This window comes from Kogia breviceps, chromosome 11, assembly GCF_026419965.1.
Source record: "Kogia breviceps isolate mKogBre1 chromosome 11, mKogBre1 haplotype 1, whole genome shotgun sequence".
Classification (NCBI taxonomy): Eukaryota; Metazoa; Chordata; class Mammalia; order Artiodactyla; family Physeteridae; genus Kogia; species Kogia breviceps.
Genome location: NC_081320.1, coordinates 101451198 through 101474950, shown reverse-complemented (window position 1 = coordinate 101474950; position 23753 = coordinate 101451198). Strand labels below are relative to the sequence as shown.

The 23753-nt window shown below is 52.9% G+C and overlaps 1 protein-coding gene across 2 annotated transcripts in view; it reads left to right on the top strand.

Moving 5' to 3' along the window:
* The window catches only part of TRAPPC12 (trafficking protein particle complex subunit 12), a 66197-nt gene that overhangs the window by 21294 nt on the left and 21150 nt on the right, over positions 1 to 23753 (top strand). For both annotated transcript variants that reach the window (XM_059078263.2, XM_067008225.1), the window contains 3 exons: positions 6453 to 6566; positions 7640 to 7778; positions 19902 to 20014. In XM_059078263.2, the coding sequence (XP_058934246.1) occupies positions 6453 to 6566; positions 7640 to 7778; positions 19902 to 20014 (366 nt within the window). The remainder of the gene's footprint in view (positions 1 to 6452; positions 6567 to 7639; positions 7779 to 19901; positions 20015 to 23753) is intronic.

Below are 23753 nucleotides of genomic sequence, written 5' to 3'. Positions count from 1 at the left end.
CCTCTCCAGTTCCTCTGCCACCATGTCTGACTCTCAAACCAGAAGAGAATCAGATTTAACGTAGACATTAGAGGAACTGTCTGGTCACCTCTGGTCCTGAGCTGCAGTGACCAGAGGGGAGCAGGATGAGCCCTCAGTCCGGCTGCCGACGGGTGCGCAGGAGGCGCCCAGACTCCCTCCACGTGCTGTTTGTTATTAATTGTCCCGAGGAAGTAGGTCGTTCTGACTCCTAGAAGTTTGGCCGCCGGGTTAGTGTAAGCGTGCTTAGAAATGACTGCATGTCACTTACCGACCAGTGATATTAACCAGAAAAGGGCTCAGCCTGAGAAAGGCTCGTGCCGTCAAGAGGGGCAAGTATCGGCGTGAGTCTCCCTTGGCACTCGTCCCTCGGTGTCGTGGGGTTTGGTTCCAGGACCCCCGCGGACACGAGACCCGTGGCGCTCACATCTCCTGTATAAAAGAGCAGAGTGTTGGCATGTAACCCACCCACATCCCACGTGTCCCTGACGCCATCTCTAGATCACTAACAACACCTGATACCGTCTAAGTGCCACGTGACTCTTTGCTGGTGCAGGGCAAGTCCAGGTGTTGCTTTTTTGAACTTTCAGGAATTTCTTCTGAATTTTCAGTCTGAGGTTGGTTGATTCCTTGGATGCGGAACCTGTGTATATGGGGGGAAGGAAGGGGGAGTGGGAGTGCCTGTACCCAGTCGTCAGTGGGAAGAAACTAACAGGAGCACAAACAGGTCTGCTTTCTGTTTTCAGTTAGGAAAGAAGCCACTTTTGAAAAGACTTATTACATTTATTTTAAAAAATGAATAATTAAGATGGTAGGTTTTGGCTTCATTTTTAATGGTGATCTGGTTTGAAATATAGAAAGCATATCTTAGTATAAGAATCCTAGCAAGAGCCGAAGGCTTTTTATGTGATACATTTTACTATTTTTAATCATTTATGGAGCACTTCATATTTGCAAGTACTGCAAATAATTTTATTCCACATTTAAATGTTTTATTAGTGGTGGGTACCTATATATATAGGGGCTATAAAATAACATAGGAGCCTTTGCTGTGTAATAACTATTTCTTATTTGTCTCAAAAGTACATAAACATCCATGATCAGATAGTCTCGTTAATATATTTCTGCTCCCAGACACATTCTTTCTGGGACGGTGTCAATGGGCTCCTTATGTCCTAGAGCTAAAGCCCCCCGCACACCCACCCCAGAAGAAACCCTCTCCCCTCTTGCTTCAGCTGCCGTACTTAGTACTTGGTACACATCTGCACGTGGTAGAAAAAATGATGTGTTATCTCTACAGGCATTAATGTGGTTCCTGCACCTCAGGTACGAGTCGGGGCCCCATCACGTGGGGCAGAGGTGGACAAGCCACCGTCCGTTCCTAGACCAGGACGTCAAGGCCGCGTCTGTGAGGCTGCTGTTCCAGCGGGTGTGCAGCCTGTGCTCGGTCCCAGACCTCTCTTCCTCAGTTTACAAACAGCGTGCTCGTACTTCGGAAAAATGGAGGAGAAATTGATTGTGTAAACCACTGTCGGTTAACGTCTTAGTTAGTATGTACTGATGTTTTTTTCTGAGGTATATTTGATTTACTCTGTTGTGTTAGTTTCAGGTGTATAGCACAGCAATTCAGTTTTATATATATATACAGACGCATATATATGTGTATATATATATATATTCTTTTTCAGATTCTTTTCCATTGTAAGTTATTACAAGATATTGAATAGAGTTCCCTGTGCTCTACAGCAGGCCCTTGTTGGTTACCTATTTCATATACAGTCGTGTGTATATGTTAATCCCAAACTCCTCATTTATCCCTCCCTCCACTTCCCCTTTGGTAACCATGTTTGTTTTCTATGTCTGTGAATCTGTTTCTGTTTTATATATAAGTCCATTTGTATCATTTTTTTTAGATTCCACATATAAGCGATATCATGATGGTATTATGTACTAACATTTAGTTTAGTGTGTGTGTATACGTGCAGTGTGTCTCTGTGTGCATATTGATAGATATATGTATATGTATTGGTGTTATACAAACACAATTCCGTATTACAGTTGACCCTTGAACAACATGGGTGTGAACTGCGTGGATCCACCTACACGTGGATTTTTTTCCTGCAGGTCCTGGACCCAGTCCTCCTTGGATTATTTCTTTAGGATCAGTCCTAGGAGGAGAATGACTGGGTCAGAGTAGGGACAGTTTTGAAACATATTAATACAGATTATTAATACGTATTTTTCAGAAACAGTATAGCAGTGCGCGTTTACCGGTACCACGTGCACGTACTTGCTTTCATGTCTCCTTGTCTGCCCTGACTTGTTCTTTTTAAAAAATTGTTTTTTCTCATTTCTTAGGCAAGCAATGGCATTTGCTTTTTTTTCTCTTTTTTCTATCTTTCTTTTTTTTGGGGGGTGCGGTGGGAGCTGTTGAAGGTCAATCACTAGTAAATTGTGATTTGCATCTCTTCCATTACTAATGTATTTTTTTTTACTGCCTTTTATAGTTCTATGAATTTACTATTTCATGTTTCACAAGTCTCTGAGCATCTATACGTGATAAGGGCCATAGTAAAGAAATACTGTTAGAGGCTAAAACCAGTGCCCCAGACAAGGCCACTGCCCCAGGACCTCACCCCGAGGAGGAGACAGGACACAGTGGCAGTTGACAGTTACCTGGAAGGCGAGGCTGTCTTTTACGCGGGCAGGACGGGTGAGCTAGGCCGCCCGCTAGAGCAGTGTTTCCCGCCCAGTTCTCAGTACTGGCGCCGGAGGAACATCGCTAGCCGTTTCCCTAATTGCTCACCGCCAGCCTGAGCCTGCGGGAAGCTACAGACTAAGGAGTCAGGTTTTCCGCTGGGTTACCCGTTGTCCCCAAGACCCAAGTCCCATCCCCTGTGTGTGTGCCGGTGGGCTCTCCTGCTTCCTCTCAGTGCCTTTTTAAAGGGTCCCTGCTTCTTTCAGACCCCGCCCCTCCCCCTACTCCTCAATGAATGGCCTCCCCTCCCCACGCCACCCCCGGACAGAAGCCTTGCCTGCCTTCCCTCCGGCGCTCGCCTCCGAGGTCTGCGGTCCGAGTCCCTCCCCGACCACAGCTCTCTCCTTCCTTCCCAGCGGGCAGTCGGCCTGTCTCCAGCTTGGTCCGCCTTGGCTCTGTAAGGCTCCGAGTATTTGGTTGGAAACGAGCACTGAGTCTCGCCGTCCCTGGCGCTGCCCCCGGGAGCTTGGCGACTTGCAGACCCCGGAGCTGCCTCCTCACTGCCGGCCGCTGCTCGTTCACCTCCCGTCTCGTGGATCTGACCCCCACCCGCCCGCGTCTCCTCCCTGCTCCCAGGACGCCACCTTCCTTCACTCTGGCTCTGTGTCCCCGCCCGGCCGACCGGACGGCCCCTTCTCCCTGCCCCGCCGCTGCCCCCACCCTCCACGGGCAGCTTCTCCCACGTTCCGCCTCTGGCGGGCACAGGCCACACGGCCAGCTGATTGTGTTTCTTTTCCTCTGAGTACCTCAGAGGCCCAGATTGTCACCCAGCCTTGTCCCGCTGCCTTCTGCCCCCCACACACTGCTACAGGCCACCTGCAGCTGTGCTTCTCAGCCTCAGCGCCGAGGACACTGGGGTTTGGGTTTGGGTTTTTCTCGTGGTTCGGGGGTTTGTTTTTTTGTTGTTGTTGTTGTTTTTTTACTTTCTAGTCTTTAGCAGACTAAAACTTTTGTAAAATTCAATGTCAATTAATAATAATGAGAAAAATGAGATGCACCGTGTACGAGCCGCCTTTTGTTACTATTTTATTCGATAGACATCTCATCCTGTAGAATTTTCTCAGCCTCCGGGCCTTTCTCGCTGTGGACCAGTCACAAGCCATTGAGGGGACACAGTCCACAGTCCCTCCGAGGTGGCAGCGGCCGCGTGTCCTGTCGGGACCACGGAGTATCCTGGGCCCTGCAGGCTGCTCGTTCCCCGGGCAGCAGATGAGCGCCCACCTCCTCGGAGGGCGCACGGAGCCGCCTGGAGCCTGCGGAAGGGGCCAAGCGGCGGTGGGCGTGGTCCACTGGCCGACGCGGGGCCTGGGGGACCGGGTACCCTCCCGAGTGCGGCGGCGACATCTGCATGGCCCCTCACGCTTCATCATGGCAGGGGCTGCTGTTTCCAGAATGTCGCCGTGCTCTTGGAGGCCTGCGCTGGGGCCTGGCCTTCCCTGCCCCCGTCCTCACCTGTGCTGCCCACCCTCACCCGGCCCCCTCCCTCGGGCCACAGGGCCTTCCCTCCTCCTGTGCTTCCCGGCTGCTCACACCTGCCCTCCTCACTGGGTCATCCCTTACTCGCTCTCAGCTGAAGTCCTTTCCTGGGAAGACTGCCCCATGTGCTCTGTTGCGATCTAGTGTCACCAGCAGGAGGGGTCGGCGTGTGTGACGCAGGTGGGCAGGAAGAGGCCGTCACCAAGCCCAGTACACGGGACCCGCTGAGATGTACACACAGAGCTGGTCCGAACTCAGCAGAACACCCTTCCCTGTCCCTTTCCACGTCTGCAGCTCAAGGAGGATATACACGGCTGCTGTTACCATAGAAAGGGATTATTGCGCCGAATTTAGACCAGAGAAAGCATCTGAAGATAGTTTTAGTATAAATTATCTTAACCAGCCTAAAAATATTTCTGAGCTACCCACCAGAACGTGGAAGTCCTGTGTTCCTGGAAATCGTCTCTGTCGTACTTTGGACCGTTTCGAGGGAAGTGGCTCCAGTCCGGTCTCAGGATGGACCAGTGGCTCTCAGAGCTGGACAGCATATGGCCCTGGAGGAGGAGGCCTGACATGCCAGTCTTCTCATCGTGGAAAGAAAAAGCTGCAAGATATATTTTAAGAAATCAGGTTTGCGTCATCCTGTTACAGTTGCAGCTTGCTGACGGGAATCTGATAGCTGGTGCTGGCTGTCGGGCCAGCGAGGAAAATAATGCGAGGGGACAGTAACGCGAGAAAGTGTTGAGAAGCCCGCGCAACACTGAGAGACCGCTGCACGCCAGTGAGAGCGGCCGGAAGCCAGACGCTGACCCCGCAGGTGCTGGCGGGCGTGTGGCCAGCAGGCTCCGCTCTCTACTGATGGAGAGCAGGAGGTGTGCACGGCCTTCAGGGCCCTTGTAAAGCCAGACGATCCTGCCATCCGGCCCGGCGGTCCTGCTCCTTGCTGTCTGCCCAGGGGATTTCTAACGCACGTCCACACGAAAGCCTGCACTTGCATGTTCACGGCACCTTTATTCATTGTGGCCAAAAACCAGACGCGGCCAAGGTGCCCTTCAGCGGGTGAATGGGTAACGGTGGTCCGTCCAGACGCTGGAATGTCACTCAGCACTGAAAAGCCGTGACCTGTCAGGTCAGGAGGCGCCGTGAGGAGCCTGAGGTGCCCGTGGCTGGGGAGGGCAGCCGGCTTGCGTTAGGGCACACGACCAGTTCGCCGTATCCTTCCCGGGCCAGCTGCACCGAGCGGGCTGGGCGTGCACACGGACACGCGCACACGCACGTGAGAGAGAGAGAAGGGGAAGGAGGGGTCCTCCACGCGGAGCTGGTCCTTGCTGAGTGCGTCATAAAAAGAAATGTGAATTCTCGCTGGGGAAAGAACAGGCTGGGCGCGCTCCCCCGGCACCGCCGGCTTCTCGTTCAGGAAGCACTTCACAGACACAAAGTCACTCGGGGCGTCCTTGAAAACAGCACTTTACTGTCCCCCTTCCTTGCTGGAGCCAAGGTTCACAGGTGCAGAGATGTGTGTTCGCCCCCGGCCCCGCCCCCGGCCCCGCAGACCTGCCCAGCCTCTGCCGTGCGCGGCGGCGGGTGGTGCCTGTTCTGTCGGGAGAGCCTGCGTCCACCATCCACTTCTAGCCTCTTAAAGGGTCAAACGTTCCCTCTGGTGGTGTTTCCCCACCCATCTGCCTGGCGGCCCTCCTTTCTGGGTCGCAGCAGGGCAGAGGTGGGCACGGTGAGGCCGGGTCCCTGAGCCCGTGTGTCGGTATCAGCCAGCGACCCTGTGGTTCTAGTTATAACGCGAAGCGCTGCACGCGGATACAGGGCCTAGAACACGTTGTGTTCAATGCGCGTAGCTCATTGGTTTATTTTTCATATTGAGAACGCAGAATCATGTTAGACATATAAACCACTTACAGGCAGCCACACACAGACCTTAGCTACAGATCTATCCAGCACACAGGTTAAAATTAAACATTCGACTGTAATCTGATAAAAACCACAAGGTAGAGGTGTCCTGCTGAAAAGGAAAGCAGCCTTACGGTTTTGCGGTCGGGGAGCTTTCCACGAGAATTCTGCCCCCGCGCTCTGTCCGTGGCTAACTGGTAAGATACTCTCTCTCGCTCGCCTCAAGCGCGTCTCCGGCTCGGCCCCCTTCCTGCCTGTCACGGCTGAGCCCTTGGTGACGTGTCCCCGTGTCTTTCAGAGCTGCAAGAACTGGAGGGCAGCCGTGGACCTGTGCGGGCGGCTCCTTACGGCCCACGGCCAAGGCTACGGCAAGAGCGGGCTGCCGACCAGCCATACCGCCGACTCCCTGCAGGTACAGCCCCATCCTTCTCGGCTTCAGCAGCGTCTGGCGGCTGGGGGGGCCTTAAATTCTTAGAGGGAGGAGCGCGGAAAGTAGAGTTCTGAACACAGGAGGCTCCTCTGGCGAGCAGGAGCGGCTGCAAAAGTCCTTCAGTTCCCGCCTCTCCACGGGGCGTCTGCTAACTTTTACTCGAAATTCTACGGGAACCGCCCCCCCAATCAAACCAGGTCCGTGAAGAGCTGGTGAGAGGAGGGGCCGTGGAGACCTCGGGGCGCGGCGGTCGGGGCTGTGCGCCTGTTTCTGCGTCCGCCCGCGGGGAGCTGGCGGGGGGCGCTCAGGAGCGCGCGGCCCCGGCTACCCGCGCGGCGCCCCGCCCGAGGCCCAAGCGGAGGAGGTTTTCCTTCCTCATCTCTGAAGCCCGTCCGCACGGCCAGGGTGGCGCCTCCTGCGTGAGCCGACCCCGCTCCCAATTCACCGTCGTCCCAGACTGCCGCCACCTTCCTGCTCTGCAGCTGCGAGCCCTGCCCGCCGCCCCCAGGTTCCAGGCGGCCACGCACGGCAGGCCGGGCTCGGAGCGGCGCCCCGGCTTTTCAGTCCGGCCCTTGCCACGTGGTCACTGCTTCTGCACCTGGTTTCTCTCCGTGATGGAGCGAGGTTGACTTGGGTCACTTCCGAGGCCCCAGCCCTGCCCTCTCACGTGGCCTCCGCTGGTTTCCTGAAGGTGCCCTGAGTTCTGGCCACCGGAACCGGCCGCGCCCCCCACGCCCCTCCCCACGAGACGCCACGCCCTTCGCCCCTCCCCCGACACAGCTCCGCCGTCCGCTCCGCCTGTCTTCGCCGGCCTCCCCGCTCCTTCACCCCAACCCCTGGATTCTGCTCTCCTTCGAGCAGGGGGTGTCTCTTTCTAAATGCATTTTTATACATTTATAAACCTGTAATTATGCAAACGTGCTAAGAAAGAAAGTTTAGCTCTTGTTTTAATGTGTTTGAAATCGAGCTCTAATATCAAATTAAAAGGGAATAGGAATCTCTGAACCTGCGATACACAGATAACCTATTATTTCCGTTATATTTTGTGTTTCTAGCTCTGGTTCGTGAGGCTGGCGCTGCTGGTGAAGCTGGGCCTGTTCCAGAATGCCGAGATGGAGTTTGAGCCCTTCGGAAACCTGGATCAGCCAGATCTCTATTACGAGTACTACCCGCACGTGTACCCTGGGCGCAGGGGTAAGGCTGGGCGTTAACGTCAGTGCTTTTGCATGTGCTTTGCTTTGCCTGCACTTACGTATCCAGTCCTGGTCATCAGACGAGCGGCCCGCAGTGGGCCTTGACCTACAGGGTGACCTCACTCTGGCTCCTGAACACGCTGACCCGGACGGACCCACTGACGCATCCGTCTGCGTATTCCACAGCCATTTCTCGGGCGCCTGCCGTGCCATGGCAACAAGACCTGGCATGAGGATTCGGTGGTGACATTCAGACCGTGCTCCGGAGTAAAAGATAATCTTGTATCGTGACCTAGTGCAGACGTACACACAGAAATGAAACAGGGACGGCCGGTCATGCAGCAGTACTTATTCTGTGCCATTTTCTCCTAATCTCCGTTCTGATTTATTTGATTTATTTAAAAGTCCGGTTGCAGCCCACCAGTGGGTCAGGACCATCATTTGGAGACGCTGGGCTGCAGGGTGGGCCATCGGAAGGTGGCCAGAAGTAAAACTTGGGGAAGGGAGAGGGCCGGTTACAGAGAGCCTTCTGGAGCAGCCTTGAGGTAGAATGAACATCTCTCGGTGGAGAACCTTGTAAATATGTTTGAAACCCATCAAATGTTTGTATTAAATGTAAAACAGTTTGGAAGGACCTCTGAGAGGCAGCATAAGCACGGGTACTGAAAGCCCGGGCTCTGGAGCCAGTCTCCCTGTTAAATCCCGGCCCCTCCTCTTAACTCGTGGGTGACCTTGGGCCAGTGACTCGGCACCTCTGCCCCAGTGTCCTTATCGGTACAACAGGGGTGGTAGCCTTGCTTCTTCCTGGAGAGTCGTGAAGAGGAAATGAGGTCGTACGTGTACGTTGCTTAGAAGTGGCCGCGTGTCGTAATCACTGCACTGGCTGTTTTTCTTATCTGTTCTTGATTCACGAGTGACACACCGTAGGTCACTGCCATCTTTTGTAAGATTGGCTGGTCAGCGTCTGTGGGATGCAGCAGTAGAGCGACAGAGAAAGGTCCTGGTTGCCAGGAAATGCAGAGCCTGATTGAGGAAGAAAATATAAAAACAGGACAAGAGACTACAAAGGCCCAATTAATAATAAAGATGGTAATTTTTGTAGAAGTTTCAAAAAACCAAATCAACATCTTCTTTAACTTGGTGTAAATGATGAACTGAGAAGACCAGAAGTGAAAACACGTTTCTCAACTTCTTTTTCTGTTGTTTTTCCTTAAATCTCAGATCCTGTTTCTTTGGGGGACACAGGAAAGGTTGGGGGGTTAGGCTTTCTTAGTCCTCAGTGCTTCATCCTTCAGCATCTCCACTTTTCACGCAATGGGAGTTGGTCTGTATTGCTCTGAGTTTTTCCAGGCTAGAAGGAGGATTTTCAACGTGAGGTACTGTTAGACTTCTAGCCTCACTAGTGTAAAAATTCTTTTTCTTCTTTTTGACTGAAGGAACTCACCCCTTGTAGAAAAGGGGGGGGAAAGGTAGCTTTTAAAACCTACAGCAGGGCAGAAATCAGACGGGTTGTCTTGATGAGGTTGGCGCGACTGAGTGGAAGTGAACCAGCCGTGCTATACCGCGCAGAGTCAGAAAAGGGGCGGCAGGGTCCCCGTCCCAAATTTGTGAAACTTCTTACCACCCAGTGGCCCGTCGGGTCCAGCTAGTCTCCAGAGGACCAGGCAAGAAGGGCCCAAAGCCAGGAGCCCTGGTGAGCAAGCGTTCAGGGGTGTGGCCCCAGCCGCAGTGGTGGCTCCACAGGTTTAGAAGTGGGTGGGAGGCCCCCCGGCTTTGCTCACCTGCCTGTGCTTCCTGCTCTGGGAGCCCCGTGGTGTCTGCCCAGGGCAGGCAGACGTGTCCGCCTCCTCTCTCGGAAGGTCACCCTCCCACACGTGTGCCAGGAGGCCCCCAGCGCTGAGGAGCAGGGCCGCAGCCATCCTCTCGCTCCGTAAGGCTCACCCGTGCGCCCGGCGTCGCAGGGAAGTCCACGTCCTCCCGTGCTCGTCTGGAGAGGCCCGGCATCCCCCGGTTGTCCCCGGCGTGGGAGGTCCTGCGTTCCTTTCTCGCCTACGCCTCCTAGCCATTTGTGGTCCATCCCTTCCGCAGAAGGCGATGAGCAGGCTTCTACCCCGAATGAGGATGTGTCTCTGTCGCCACTTCTTAATAGTGGAAAGGTGTTCGATGGAAAGGTTAAAGGCATGTTACGTGGGGAAGTGTGGGGATATTTCTGTTCAATAAGTTCTACCGGGCAGCCTTGATAATCAAGAGACGGCTGTTCCCATCCTTCTGGTAAAAGGAGCAGCTACGTTGCCCTTCAGCACAGGAGAAAAATGTTTCTTCCCACCGTGCCGGACTGTGGCCTGACGGCTCCCACGCCGGCCTGCCCACTGCCTCCCCCTCACCCCCAGGCCTGGTCATGCTCGCGGCAGAGCGCGGGACCCTCCGCTGGCTCCGGGGCTCGGCAGCTGATGCCGACAGGGGTTCTGTCTGCTGCTGACAAAATCTCAGAACTCTGAGCGCGCGGGCCATCGCCCAGTGGCTCTAAACTACAGGTACTCTGTCCTGTGGCCACTGCGGCCCTGCTCTCCCTCCTCACAGACAGAGGTTCACGGAGGTGACACCGAGCTTGCTGCGAAATGAGGAATCAGGTCCTCGGGTCCAGGTGTAGAACTCCGTCGTCCTTCCCCTCAGCTCTCAGCACGTCTCGTCCTAAGGATGTGCGCACTGAACGTGGCCTTCTGATTCTGCCTGCGGTTAAATCGCGTTGGGATCGCGGTAAAGAGGAGCTAGTGGCCCTGCATCATTAAGCAGCTAATTTAACTTATGAAATAGACATAAATCATACGTATACTTGAGCTAAAGTGTGTTAACGTTCATCCATAATGATACGCTGACTATTCACTCATTTTTCTTCTCATTTTGTGGCGTAACAAGCCCAAGTGTGAGATTTTGATTCATTCATTTCATCTTAGCTTCCAGTATATAAGCAGAGCAGGTCATTACAGTGTGCTTTTAAAAGGAAGCTATAATGATATAAACTAATAAATAACATTTATGAATGAGCTTTAATATATTCTATTTAAATACTGGGCATAATTTTTACCCATTCAGAATGTTCATAACAAGTCGTAATGAATCATAAGTAAAAACCATGAAATTTTCTTTCTTAATTTTCATCTAAGAAAGGAAGAGTACTGTGGTCTTATATATCCTCTGACAATTCTACCAGTTTTCATGGAGTTACTTTCAGGGAGTGTGTGTTTTCACACACTCAGGCCGCCTTTTAATCAGTTGTTTGGAATTCTCAGCCTTGTTCACAAGAAAGAATGAGGGCAGTGGTTGCTGAACAGGCGACCGGAGGCTGGAGGAGCCCCTTCCTCGAGCTCTGTCCTCGCTCGTCCCTCACCTGCGTCCTCCCTCTCCGCGCTCTCCGTCGGTTGCCGCCTCCCCCTTCGCCGTATGCGCCTCCCTGTAATTCCAGGCCCGAGAGGCTGGGCCAGAAGCTGCTCACAGCGTGGTGAGCAGAGCTCCTTCCCAGGTGTGGGGTTTAGAAGCCCTGGCGGGGGGCTGTGAACAGACAGCGCGCGTCTCCTCCTTGACGTGTGGTCCCCACACCCCAGCAGGACACACCCAGATGTGACACGCTAGGGCGACACCCGGCCACCGAGCTTCTCCACCTGTGACTGTCACACAGCTCTGGAAACCCAGAGCTTCAGCGCCGGTCGTGCTGGTAGAAGATGTCAGAACAGCGGCCTGAGCCCGGAGCCCCAGCGGCACCGTGAGAGCCCGTCCCCTCTCCCGGGCAAGGCTGTCTTTCCTGGCGGCGTCCCGCTGCTTGAGGGGTGGCAGGCCCCTGTCTAGAGCTCTTGATTGTGCTTCCGGCAGGGTCCTCACACACACGGTTTTGCGGAACCAGGTGTCACTGGGCTGCTTGACCGGTTCTCGCAGCTGGAGACGCTTGGTTTTTCTGTCACTCGCGTCCTGTGTGCTCCTACCCACCCAATTCTGTCCCTTTTGAGAAGTCCTATGTTGGGGTGCCTCCTGGTTGAATCCACTCTTTACTCAACGAAAATTAAATTTTTTAGAATGTCAAAAAAGGGTTTTACTAAGCACTCAGATAGTTAACAAATATTAACATTTTTTTTCATATTTACTTCAGATTTTTGGGGGAATAAACTCAAGTATTATTGGTTCAGCCTTTAAAGCTCCCCATTTCCACCCCCTCCCAAAGCAGCTTAGCGTGAATTTGTGTTTCCATATCATGTTTTGACATTTCCACTGCATACACACACATACACACGCAATACAGAGAGAACCACAGGCTTTTGAAACACACGTGAGGAGTGTATCTTTCTTCATTTTGCTTCTTTTTCCCACGTAACATTATTTGTATCCGTACATATCCATGAGGTGAGCACGTAGGATCTTTCCAATTCCAGACCCTGATGAACGATGCGTTGTGGTGCGTGTTTCTCTTTGGCCACGTGTTCCTGCATTTCTCTAAGGTGTAAATTAAAAGTGTCAGTGCCAGGCTGTGTGGTGGTTGTATTTCCAATCTTACAAGAAATGGTCAAATTACTTTCCAAAGTAGTTATACTAATTTAGATTCCCAAAACCAGTGTATTCCAGTTTTTGTTTCCCCACTTGTGAATAAGTCTTATCGATAAGACTTCTATCTGGCAGGTCTGAAATTCTACCTCTCGTTACATCTTCTAGGGTTAAATGGCTTTTGTGTGTTACTGGCTGTTGCAGTTTCCTCTGAGGGGACCCACTCCTCATAATCTGCCCACGTTTCCATTGGGTTATTTTTTGTTATTGATTTGTGGTAGTTCTTTACATATTTTAGGTGTCTAATCCTTTATTTGTTATGAATCTTGCAAATATCTTCTCCCATTCTGGGAAATATTGTTTCTAACCCTAAAAAATACCAACATAACCTTTTTGTCAGCTTAGCAAGGGTCCCCCACGCTCCCTGCCCACATCGTCTTTGGCCCTGAAGACAGACACCACCCTACACACCCCGCAGAGCATCCACCCTCCCGGGAAACCTGCTCCCATCTCAGCTCCCGGGGAGAAAACAAGAGGGTCACGGATGCCAGCCTTTTCCCAGATAAGTGTTTTGGGTTTTGTTTGTCTTTAATGTTGACAAGTTCAGAATTACTGTTCCTGTTAAGGCTTTAAAGTACCTTTTCAAAACCCTTCATGTTGTTTCTCTTTTGAGAGCCATTCTTCATATGTTTATAATAGCCTTCTCCCTTTAATTTGCTTTTAATCAAATTATTTTTGATACTGTAATTGTTACACTAAAACAGATGGCTTCTCCTCTTACTGGGTTTGTATTCTTGAGAACTGCTGAGAGGGATTATATCCATGGATAGTATTACGAGATCGTTGACAGTGTTTTTTAATGAACGTCTTGCTTTGGTCTGGTGCCTTTGTTACAACTGATAACCAGTGTTGATACATTATTATTAACATTACATTTGGGTTCACTCTTTAAATTTTACCTTCAAAAGAGATGAAATGTCCGTTCCTGATGTCGTTAACATACCCATTCCTGATGGAGTTCTTTTCAGCCTCTTGGAGGACACTAAGGTTTCCCATCCCAGCACCATCTTTTCTGTCTGTTGTTGGAATTCTGTCTCCTGTTCGAAAGAAAGCATAATGTTGGAAGTGAGCTTCGGGCTGTCAAAGTGCACCTCTGCGTAGGACAGTTCACTCCAGCTTTCCGTGCACCTGGAGGAAAACTGTGAAGCCACAGATCTCTCTGTTAGAAATGAAAGACATTTTGATTGTTGTTTAAGAAACGCACAGATCGCAGTGCCTCTTCTGATACTAAATTCAAATCTGTGTGTTTAGTTTAAGTGATTAGAGCGACAACGATTTCATATGAAGTCTTATTTCAGAACTTGGTCCTTATGAATTACCGAGTCAGACTAAAGCCGATGAGACAGACACTGGGATTGTGACCCTCTGGGTCCCGTCAGCTCCCTCCGCGCCTGGGTCAGCAAAGGTGGACTGTCACTGGGTCCTCAGTCCTTTTCCGCCCTCCCTCCAGAATCATGCAAGTCACATTGCTAGTTCTCAGACTAAATTCAGAACCTTTTTATCAACACATAACCATACGTGGTGGTTCAGAATTGTTCAGCACATTTCAGATGTCATACTTTGTTTTCCATGAGAAAACTAACTCGTGTCTCAGAGTTAACATCTGCTGCTTAGGTTCGATTTCCAGTTTACTTTCCTCTGTGCCGGAACTCTTCAGAGTTTATCACCCCAAGCGTACTTTCCTCAGCCCGAGAAGGCTGGTTGGTAAACCCTACAGCTTTTCGCGTTGCTCGCTCTCCTGACGAGCTCTGGCATTTCCAGTCTTTCCCGGAACAGATGGTTAAGAGAGAGGATAATGTTCAGTGCGGGGCGCCACCTCTATCGCCAGGACACCCGAGGGAAGCCTCCTGTAACCCGTCTCACGCGAGAAACGTGGGAGACGCGTGCGTTCCCAGCACCCCCTGCGTCAGACTCCACGTTTCGGACTCGTGCAGAGGCAGCACGGGCCATCCTGAATTCCCCTTCCTGCCGCGGGCTCTGGGGCAGCACCGAATTACCCCTTTAATGATAAGTCGCCCAGGACCCGCTCAGGCTGGTTTTTTGTTTCAGATGCAGCCTTGAAGTCGGAAGTGTCTCGTTGAGGGTTGTTTTGTGGTGGGTGAGGGACTCTGTGCTCTCCGCCAGGCACGGGCGTCCCCCGGCCCGTGTCCTCGTGGCAGAGCAGAGGAAGCAGGGGCTCCGCTCCTCGCGTGCCGCCGGGTCGCAGGGCTCCAGGAAGGACGGGGGTGGGCGCCAGGTCCAGGGAAACAAGTGCAGAGCAGCGGTCAGGCACCGGGTCCTGCTTGCCTTGACGGCAAGGGGAACTGCCGGGCCCCCAGGGGGAGAGCTGAGCCTGCCGACCGTGGGCAGAGGGTCCGCGGAGTCTGCGCTCCGCTGGGCGTCCACCAGGCACCATGCGCCATCACATCGGCACACTCGGGCCTCCCAGCAGCCTGGCCGTGTCCCAGTCCCCTGTCCTGCTGGGCGGGCGGCCAGGAAAGCTGAGAGAGGACGCCACCCACCCAGCACGCAGGCGAGTGGGTGGCGGGAGGTCCAGACCGTCTCCACGCCAGGGAAGTCCTGTGCCTGTGTGCCCCCCCCGCCCCCCCCCCCCGCAGTCAAGCTGACGTTCCTCCTCTTGCTTTTTCCTTCAAGTTCGCTGCCCAGCACGGGGCCTGCGTGGTCTCTGGTGCATCCCGCTCTGACTCTGTGGCTGCCAAGTGGGTCTGCAGTGCTGCAGGGGACTGGATACCAGGAACTGTGTAGGAGTGTTTTCATTTAATGTTTTCTAAATGATTAATGAGAGCACTTCTACCGTATTTATACCGACCTAGATTTTGGCAGGTCATGACTATATGCGGGAACTTTCCAGAAAAAACAGATCCACTGGGAAATACGTTTCCTTCCAGATTCTGACTTGCCCTCTTTTTCAAGGCGTGTTCTCCATGCAGGGGAGACAGGCTTCTGGCCGGTGCGGAGCTGTGCGCATTTCACGTCTCCGGATTCTTCTGGCACGAAGGGTTTCACTGATTCCCAGTGACTCTTCACACACAGCAAGGCTGGGTTTGCTAGACTGAGAGAATCCGTTTAAAGGTACTTTTATTTGCATTTCTTTAAAACAAACAAACAAACAAAAGCAGGAAAGGCCTGAGTTACGTCGAAGCAGCTTCTGTTGTGTTTTATCGGCGAGGTTGTGGGGTGTGCCTGGGAACAGCGGTCACATCCCCTTCGTGACCAGCGTACATCCGGCGCCTCTGCTTGCGTTGGCGCCTAAAACCCACTGAGTAACTGGCTGCTAACCTGTTCAAGCTGGGATTAACAGACCGCGTTTCTCCAGCTGCTTTTCTTGTTTTGGCTGTGTGGACAGTGTATTTCTCTAGAGAGGGGCATTTCTCCTTCTGATGTGTCATGAGGCTGTGTGTGTGCTTCCGTCTCGATTTCTGCTCTGTGAGTTTTTTAAGCAGTATGAGACCTTCCCAGTGCTAGCAGGAGAGAAGAGGGGGAAACGGTTTCCCACTTTGGCCCTGGCTTTCTCCCAGACACCCCCAGGAAAGCCACGGGCAAGGGTGACGTGGTTAAGGAGGACCGGTGCTGGCTCTTCCTCTTCCTGCTCTCGGCCGTCTGGATAGAGTCCCAACTCCAGATGCGAGTCACAGGGAGGCACGTGGAGTGTCACCTGTCGCCGGCGTCTGCCTGCATCCCCCTCCCAGAGCTGCGGGAGTCTGGTCCAGCACAGACAGGCTCTGGTGGAAAGCTCGACCGTTTGGGACAGGGATGTCTGTTACTCCATAGTAGACGGTGCCTGGAGAGAAGACGGTGTGAGGGCCCAGAGAAGACAGAACTGCAGGCACGTTCTTTTGGTCTTGCAAAAGGTCTTTTTCTGTCTGCATTGGTTAGGACTTCTAGTACCATGTTCAGTAGGAGCGGTGAAAAGGGGAGGGACATCTCGGCATTATTCAGGACCTTAGGGGGAAAGCATCTAGTTTCTCACCATTGATTATGCTGTTAGCTGTAGGTTTTTATCGATGTTCTTTATCAAATTGAGGAAGTTTTCCTCTATTCTTAGTTTGCTGACAGTTTTAATCATGAATGGGTGGTATATTCTGTCAAAGGCTTTTTCTGCTTCTCTTGATTTATTGTGTGATATTTGTTGTCTAGCTTGTTTTATGTGATGGGTTATGTTAGTTCATTTTTGAATGTTGAACCAACCTTGCATACCTGGAATAAATCCCAGTTGGTCATGGTGGATGATTTCCTTTATACACTTAGTTTTGATTTGCTAATTTTTTGTTGGCTTTGATTTAGTTGGATTTGACTTGCTAATTTTGTTGAGGATTTTTGTATCTATGTTCATTAGCTACGTTCATCTATAGTTTTCCTTTCTTATAATGCTGATTTTTTTTCCTGATTTTTCTATAAGGGTAATGCTGGCCTCATAGAATAAATTAGGGGGCCTCCCCTCCACTTCCATTTTCTGGAAGAGATTGTAGAGAATTGGTACCACTTCTTCCTTAAATGTTTTATAGAATTCACCAGTGAAACCATCTGGGCCTGGGCCTGGTGCCTTCTATTTTTGGAAGGTTATTCTTTATCAATGTAATTTCTCAAGTAGATATTGGCCTATTTCGATTATCTATTTCTCCTTGTATGAGTTTTAGTAAGTAGGTTATGTCTTTCAAGGAATTGGCCCATTTCATCTAGGTTATAAAATGTGTTGACATAGATTTGTTCATAATGTTCCTTTATTTTCCTTTGAATGTCCATGTGATCAGTAGTGATGACCCCTTTTTCATTTCTGATACTAGTAATTCATGTCTTCTCTCTTTTTTCTTGGTTAGCCTGGCTAGAGTTTTATAAATTTTATTGATTTTTGTTAAAGAACTAGGTTTGGATTTTGATGATTTTCTCTCTTGATTTCCTGTTTTCAGTGTCACTGCTTTCTGCTCTTTTCTTTCTTTTCTTCTGCTTTTATATTGCTTGTTTTTGTCTCGTATCCTACAGCAGAAGCTTAGATGATTGATTTTAGGTCTTTTAAATATATGCATTTAAAACTGTAAAATTCCCTCTTAGCACTGCTTTTGCTGCATCCCACGAATTTTGATAAGTAGTATTTTCATTTTCATTGAGTTTGAAATATCTTCATATGTTCTTTTAGATGCAAAAACTTACCCAGGTCCATGGGCAGTTTCCAGGGCAAAGAGCAAGTAACTCCTGGCTACCTTTTGTCATATATTCAGCTCATTTATAAGTTGGGCTTGGGAACTTCACAGACATTTTGTTCCTGCATTTATCTTATAAAGCTTAAAGTGTTCTAGAGATTCTCTCCCTGCAGGTAAATTCTCAACCATGTGGGAACGACTACAGCCTGTTCTCTGTTTGATGTATAGGGATGACAGACACAGCTTATGTGTGACTTACCATGTTAGCGCAATTCCGTTTTAGTGATGCCGATGGTCAAGAAATGGTTCTTGGGCTTCCCTGGTGGCGCAGTGGTTGAGAATCCGCCTGCCGATGCGGGGGATACGGGTTCGTGCCCCGGTCCGGGAAGATCCCACATGCCGCGGAGCGGCTGGGCCCGGGAGCCATGGCCGCTGAGCCTGCGCGTCCGGAGCCTGTGCTCCGCAACGGGAGAGGCCACAACAGTGAGAGGCCCGCATACCACAAAAAAAAAAAAAAAAAAAAAGAAATGGTTCTTCTAGGAAAAGCCGGAATGACTGATGCCATGATGTCAACTCAGTCATCCGTCTTCTTCAGACGTGGCAATTATTTAGTGTCATCAAAAAAAAAAAAAAAATTCAAACACATCTTTCTTTTCTCTAGGCTCACAATCACAATAGAAACTATTTTCCTTAGTATTCCTTAGTTTTGTTTGTCCTTTTGACCATTCTTCTCCCTATCCTTACTGAAGACCATAGAGCATCATACAATTTTTCAAGACAAGAAGCACAAACATGAAGCCACCTCAGTGTGGCACATGGTAGACCCTCGCTGATGGTTGCTGGATGGACGATGGACGGACTGAGGCACAGAGGGGCTGAGCAGCTTGCAGCTGTCACACAGCTTGCTTCTAACCATCTTTAAAGTGTAGTCCAGGGGCTTCCCTGGTGGCGCAGTGGTTAAGAAGCTGCCTGCCAATGCTGGGGACACGGGTTCGATCCCTGGTCCGGGAAGATCCCACGTGCCGCAGAGCAACTAAGCCCGTGCGCCACAACTACTGAGCCTGTGCTCTAGAGCCTGTGAGCCACAAATACTGAAGCCCACGTGCCCTAGAGCTCACATGCTGCGACTCCTGAGCCCCGTGTGCTGCGGCTGCTGAAGCCCGCATGCCTAGAGCCCGTGCTCAGCAACAAGAAGCCACCGCGATGAGAAGCCCGCGCACCGCAACGAAGAGTAGCCCCTACTCACCACAACTAGAGAAAGCGCACGCACAGCAACGAGGACCCAACGCAGCCAAAAAATAAAATAATAATAAAGTGTAGTCCAGGCCTAAGTATTGAGAGGTCCCTTCTGAATCTGTGACTGCCCTGCGCTGGCACTGTCACATCCGTTAAGTCATTCATAATCAGCACAGGCTGTTTCATTATTTGATGGCATTTATATACTTATATACTTACTAAATTACAATATATACCGATACAGATACATATCCAAGTCATGTCAGAGAGGAACGTGACACTAACAGAAAGATTCCCTCACCCTGAGAGAACACAGCCACATTCAGACGCTGTGTGAAAGCTCATTTCAACTGCAGTCCTTTTCGGATCACACCCCCCGGCACGCTGATGGAGGTGGCACTGCCCAGAACTCACTCCCTCTGGGCCAGCCCTGGGCAGTGGAGTCTTCGAGGCCAGCTGACACACACACACACACACACACACACACACCGGAGTCACACACACACACACACACACACACACATATATCCCAGAGTCACACACACACACACACACACACACACACACACACACACATCCCGGAGTCACACACACACACACACACACACATATATCCCGGAGTCACACACACACACACACACACACACACACACATCCCGGAGTCACACACACACACACACACACACACACACCCCGGAGTCAGGCTGACGCTCCATCCTTAGGACCTGGGCCCGAGGCGCACCGTCTCTCATTTCCCTCCCCGGTAACCCGACCTACGCAACCTTCTACAGGAGCTCAGACATCCCAAAGAAGTACACAGAATCCACGAGTGTTCTGTTTTCTTTTACTGGAGCAGGCGGTGGTCTCTACCATTCTACTCATTTTGAGATAACTTCTACACGGTTGTGGCGTAACAGTGGAAAAGTGGTGACAGCCAGCTTTCTCCTTTGGTCATTGTCTAGAACATACAGCTTTACAGAGAAAACCAAGACACGTTTTATAATTGGCATCATTGCACACTTTAGCGAGATACGAGGGGTTCCGTCATCCCTTCTGCGCATCTGCAGATGCCCTGCTGCGTGGCTGCTCACTCTTGAGAGGGTGCTCGGTTGAGCTCAGTTACGGCAAACAGACTCACTCTGCTCTGACTTTGGTTCTAGGCTCCATGGTCCCCTTCTCGATGCGGATCCTACATGCGGAGCTTCAGCAGTACCTGGGGAACCCCCAGGAGTCGCTGGACCGGCTGCACAGGGTGAAGGCCGTCTGCAGCAAGGTAACCGCCGCTCCGGGTGGGCGCTGGCGCCTCCCCTCCTGACGGAGGCCTCAGCCAGACCTCCCCGCCCTCACGAGAGGCACCTCACGCCACCCTGCCCCCTCCCCACCACTCTGCTTCCCCCCCCCGAAAGGCAGGCTGACCCGCTTCCTTGTGACCCTGCAATTCACTGTTCTTGCTGAATTATTCTGGGGGCGGGGTTTTGGCAAAGCTTGAAGCCTGAAATCTTTCTTCCCGGTATTATTAGTTAATGAAAAGCAGGAGCGTTTCCTCTTGTGTAGAAATCACACACGTGAACACGTGCCGGGCTGCCCGACCACTCACGCACCCTGCAAAAGTCTACGCGCACCTGCTTCATGTCAGACGGAGGCATCAGAGCAGTATTTAAAGAGATAATGGTTTAAAATGTTCCAGAATCAAAGCAAATTATAGTGTATCATGACAAGTGTCATTCGCAGTACTGACTCCGAAGGCAGATAAGGTTCAGAAGTGCTTCCCGAGTTATTCTGGGTTGTAAAGTAACAGTTGCGTGGAAGGCATCGAGTTGTATCAACAGAAGATGAGATGGGAGGGAGAGGTGTGGGGTTCAGAGTCTCCCCGTCTCCGGGCGGCGGGCAGCCGCGCCCCCGAGAGCCTCCGTCTTCAGACTGGAAGTGAGCCTGCCTTTCCTACCCGCCTGGCAGCCTTGCTGTGCAGCTCAGCTGCAGCGTCGTCTGTGGAAGGCCTTCCAAAGCTGTAATAGCAAGCAGTTAGGAGCGGCAGCATGTGACAGGTTTTTAAACGAGGTTATTTGTACTTGTCGAGTTCCTGCTTCAGTCCCCAGCTGCTCTTGGTGGACCTTCCTGGAGCAACCGGGGGGTCCTCCGTGTTCCCAGCAGGGAAGTGGCAGGGCTCCCGCCCTCACAGAGTGGACGCCACAGCAGGCCACCTGACACTCTTAAGCTTTGCGTCGGCTTCTGGCTTTTATCGCTTAAAAGATAAAAAGAAGAACTTTGCTCTCTTCTAATTTGATCCGTTGATGGGGGAAATTGTGTCATCACTATTTTTTAGAGTCTAACACTCCTTTCCTTGACTCTTCAAACATGGTTAAAATACAGTTATTTCCAGAAATAGGAAAGCAAAACTTGTAATTGGTACTAAATCAGCGATGTTCTAAATCACACACAGATGACTGTTTTTTATTGCTTTTCACTCACCTCCGTGTCACACAGCGGAAGTGCATATGAACCCTAAGGCTTTAACGCTAAGGCTGTCTGCCGAGGCCTCCCCGGCGGGCTCCGTGCTCTCCCCGCCACGCCTGCTGCCACGTGCTGCTGCCCTTGACGCCACGGGCTCGGACGTCGGGCACGGGGGTGTGCTCGGCGCTCCCTCCCGCACGACGGGTGCTGTGCTCCGCGCTTTACGTGAAAGCTCCGTAAATGCTCGCGATGACTGTACAAGGCCGTGTCATGCCTGACGTACAGACAAGGAGACGGAGCCTCCGAGGGTTAAGTACAGCTGAGGTCCGGCCGCGAGGGGCCTGAGCGAGAGCAGGTCGCCGGCCGTCAACCGGCCGCCGCCCGCGCCTTGCACCCTCTGCGGGTCCAGCTGCTGCCCTTTTCCCCGCACGTGCGGCGTGTGCCCGGAAGCCTTGGATCGCGGCTTCGGCCTCCTGCGTCACCCTCGGTGCCGGAGGGCGCCAGCCGCGCTTCCCCTGCCAGGAGCTGCTCCCAGTGGGTCAGGGGGTGCGTCCAGCAGGGAAGGAGATGAGTCAGCCTGTGACGTAGCCTCTCCCAGGGGTGACGCTCGCGCCCAGCCCCCCGCCTCGGCTTCCCCTCGCCAGCCTGCTCGCCGGGCCGGGCCTGCTGGCCTCCTGCCCGCCCCAGACCCAGGGGGTCCAGGCTCAGCCAGCGCCCGCCAGGCCTCCCAGACCCAACTGCCTGCCGGGGTGCAGCTGCGGCGGGTCCAGCAGGGCCGCCGCCTGGACTCGTCACGGGGGCTGGGGCGGGCAGGAGCCGCCGACCGGCCAGAGCCCTGGCGGCGATCGAGGGCTTCGCTCGGGCGGGCAGCGAAACCGGGGCGTCGTCTCCGGAAGGAAAGCCGCGGCGCGCCCCACACCCCCGAAGCGCTCCGTGCCCGTCGGTTTCGTTGCGTGTGTGGCGTCTGTCGTCGCTCCGGAGGCCAGGGCTGGGCGTGGAAGCCGCGCCCGGGAAGGGGGCAAGGAGGAGAGCACGAAGCTTTCCGTCCTTAGTGAGAAAGCCAGCCGGGGCCCGCTCGGTGCTGCGGGGGGGGGTGTGCACGTGTGCTCGGGGCCCGCTCTTGGTCGCCGCCTCTCCAGCACACGTCAGGTCTGCACAGTTCAGCCCCAGCACGGGTTCCCCAAGTGGAAGGCGACGGCCCGGGGGGGCAGCAGAGTGAGGTGTGGGCGGGCGGGGGCAGCCGGGGTGGGTGAGGGGCAGACCCCGGCCACCCGGTGGCCCCCGGCCCGGGCAGCCGGCGCCCTCTCTGCAAAGGGACACACCGGGATCGAGGCCTCCCGCCGCTCCCCGACCAAAGCAGCAGGACACAGAGCCGGGGCTCCCCGGGCGCCGGGCTGCGGTGTGGGGGCGCGTGACGCGGGCTCCACAGCCGCCACGTGGGAGGCGTTCAGGCTGTGACATCCGCTGTCAGCGCCAGCCTGCAGAGTTAGAATTACAGCTACAGGATGGCCTCTGTGAAGGGAGTCGTACGCCCCGAAGGCAGAGCACCCCAGCGTGCTAGCGGTGTGGGTAATGACTACAGGTCACCTCGGTCCTCTTTCCAGGCCGCACACGGCGTGCGTGTTGGTTTTGTAAGTAGAAGTTTTTCTGCAGAACTAAATGAGGGCCGCGGGCCAACGGGAAGATAAAGTTCAGACACAGCGGGGCGGCCGGCAATGGGCAAGGCTTCTGCCACACACGGGCTGGCGCCGAGGGTCCAGGTAAGCAGAGCAGAGCGGGACGTAACACCCGTTATGGAATCCCCAGCGCCGTTTGCTCAGAAGAAGCTGAGCTTTCCTTACACGGAAGGTTCACTGGAGGACGGTCAGAGCCTGTGTGTTCAGCCTGACGAGAGCGCTGTCTCGAGTTTTTAGGTGCGGCCCAGTTTTAGCAGAACGTCGCTCACCTTTACGAAACGGTCCAGGGTTTTCTCTGCTGTCTTTGAAATAGAAGGTGACAAGTAAGCACCACGTGGTGAAGTAGGAACCGTTTGGATCAGATGTAGTGGCAGCGATGAGGAACAAAACGTACCTCGATTTAAAATAAGTGAGCCCCGTGGCTTGGGGGAGCCACATCCGTGTCACGCCACAGCGGCGGTACCTGTGCCCCCATCCCCGCTCCTCGGCTTCTCTGCGGGCCGCCGCACCTCTGGGTCCCGTCGGCAGAGAGCCAGGGAACACGTTTCTAAGCCTGTTGGCATATGTCGTGATGCCAGATCAGCGTGGGGCTCGGGTCGCCGCTGATGGGGACGTGCCGCGTGGGTTTAAGTTCAGTGCTGCCCTGGCCTACAATTCGATTTCTGCAGCCTCCGCCCGCCCCACCTTAGCCCGGCTCGGGGCACCAGGTAAGGAAGTGCCTCTTTAGAGACCCTCACTGCCGAAGGAGCCCCTTGGGAAGGGACGTCGGTTTGCTCTGTTCTTGGTTGGACACCCTAATGAGGCAGAGGTGAGAGGGGCGTTTCCAGGAAGGGTTCATATCTGTACTGAAAAGGAATTCCAACAGATGGACCTGCTCGGTTATGC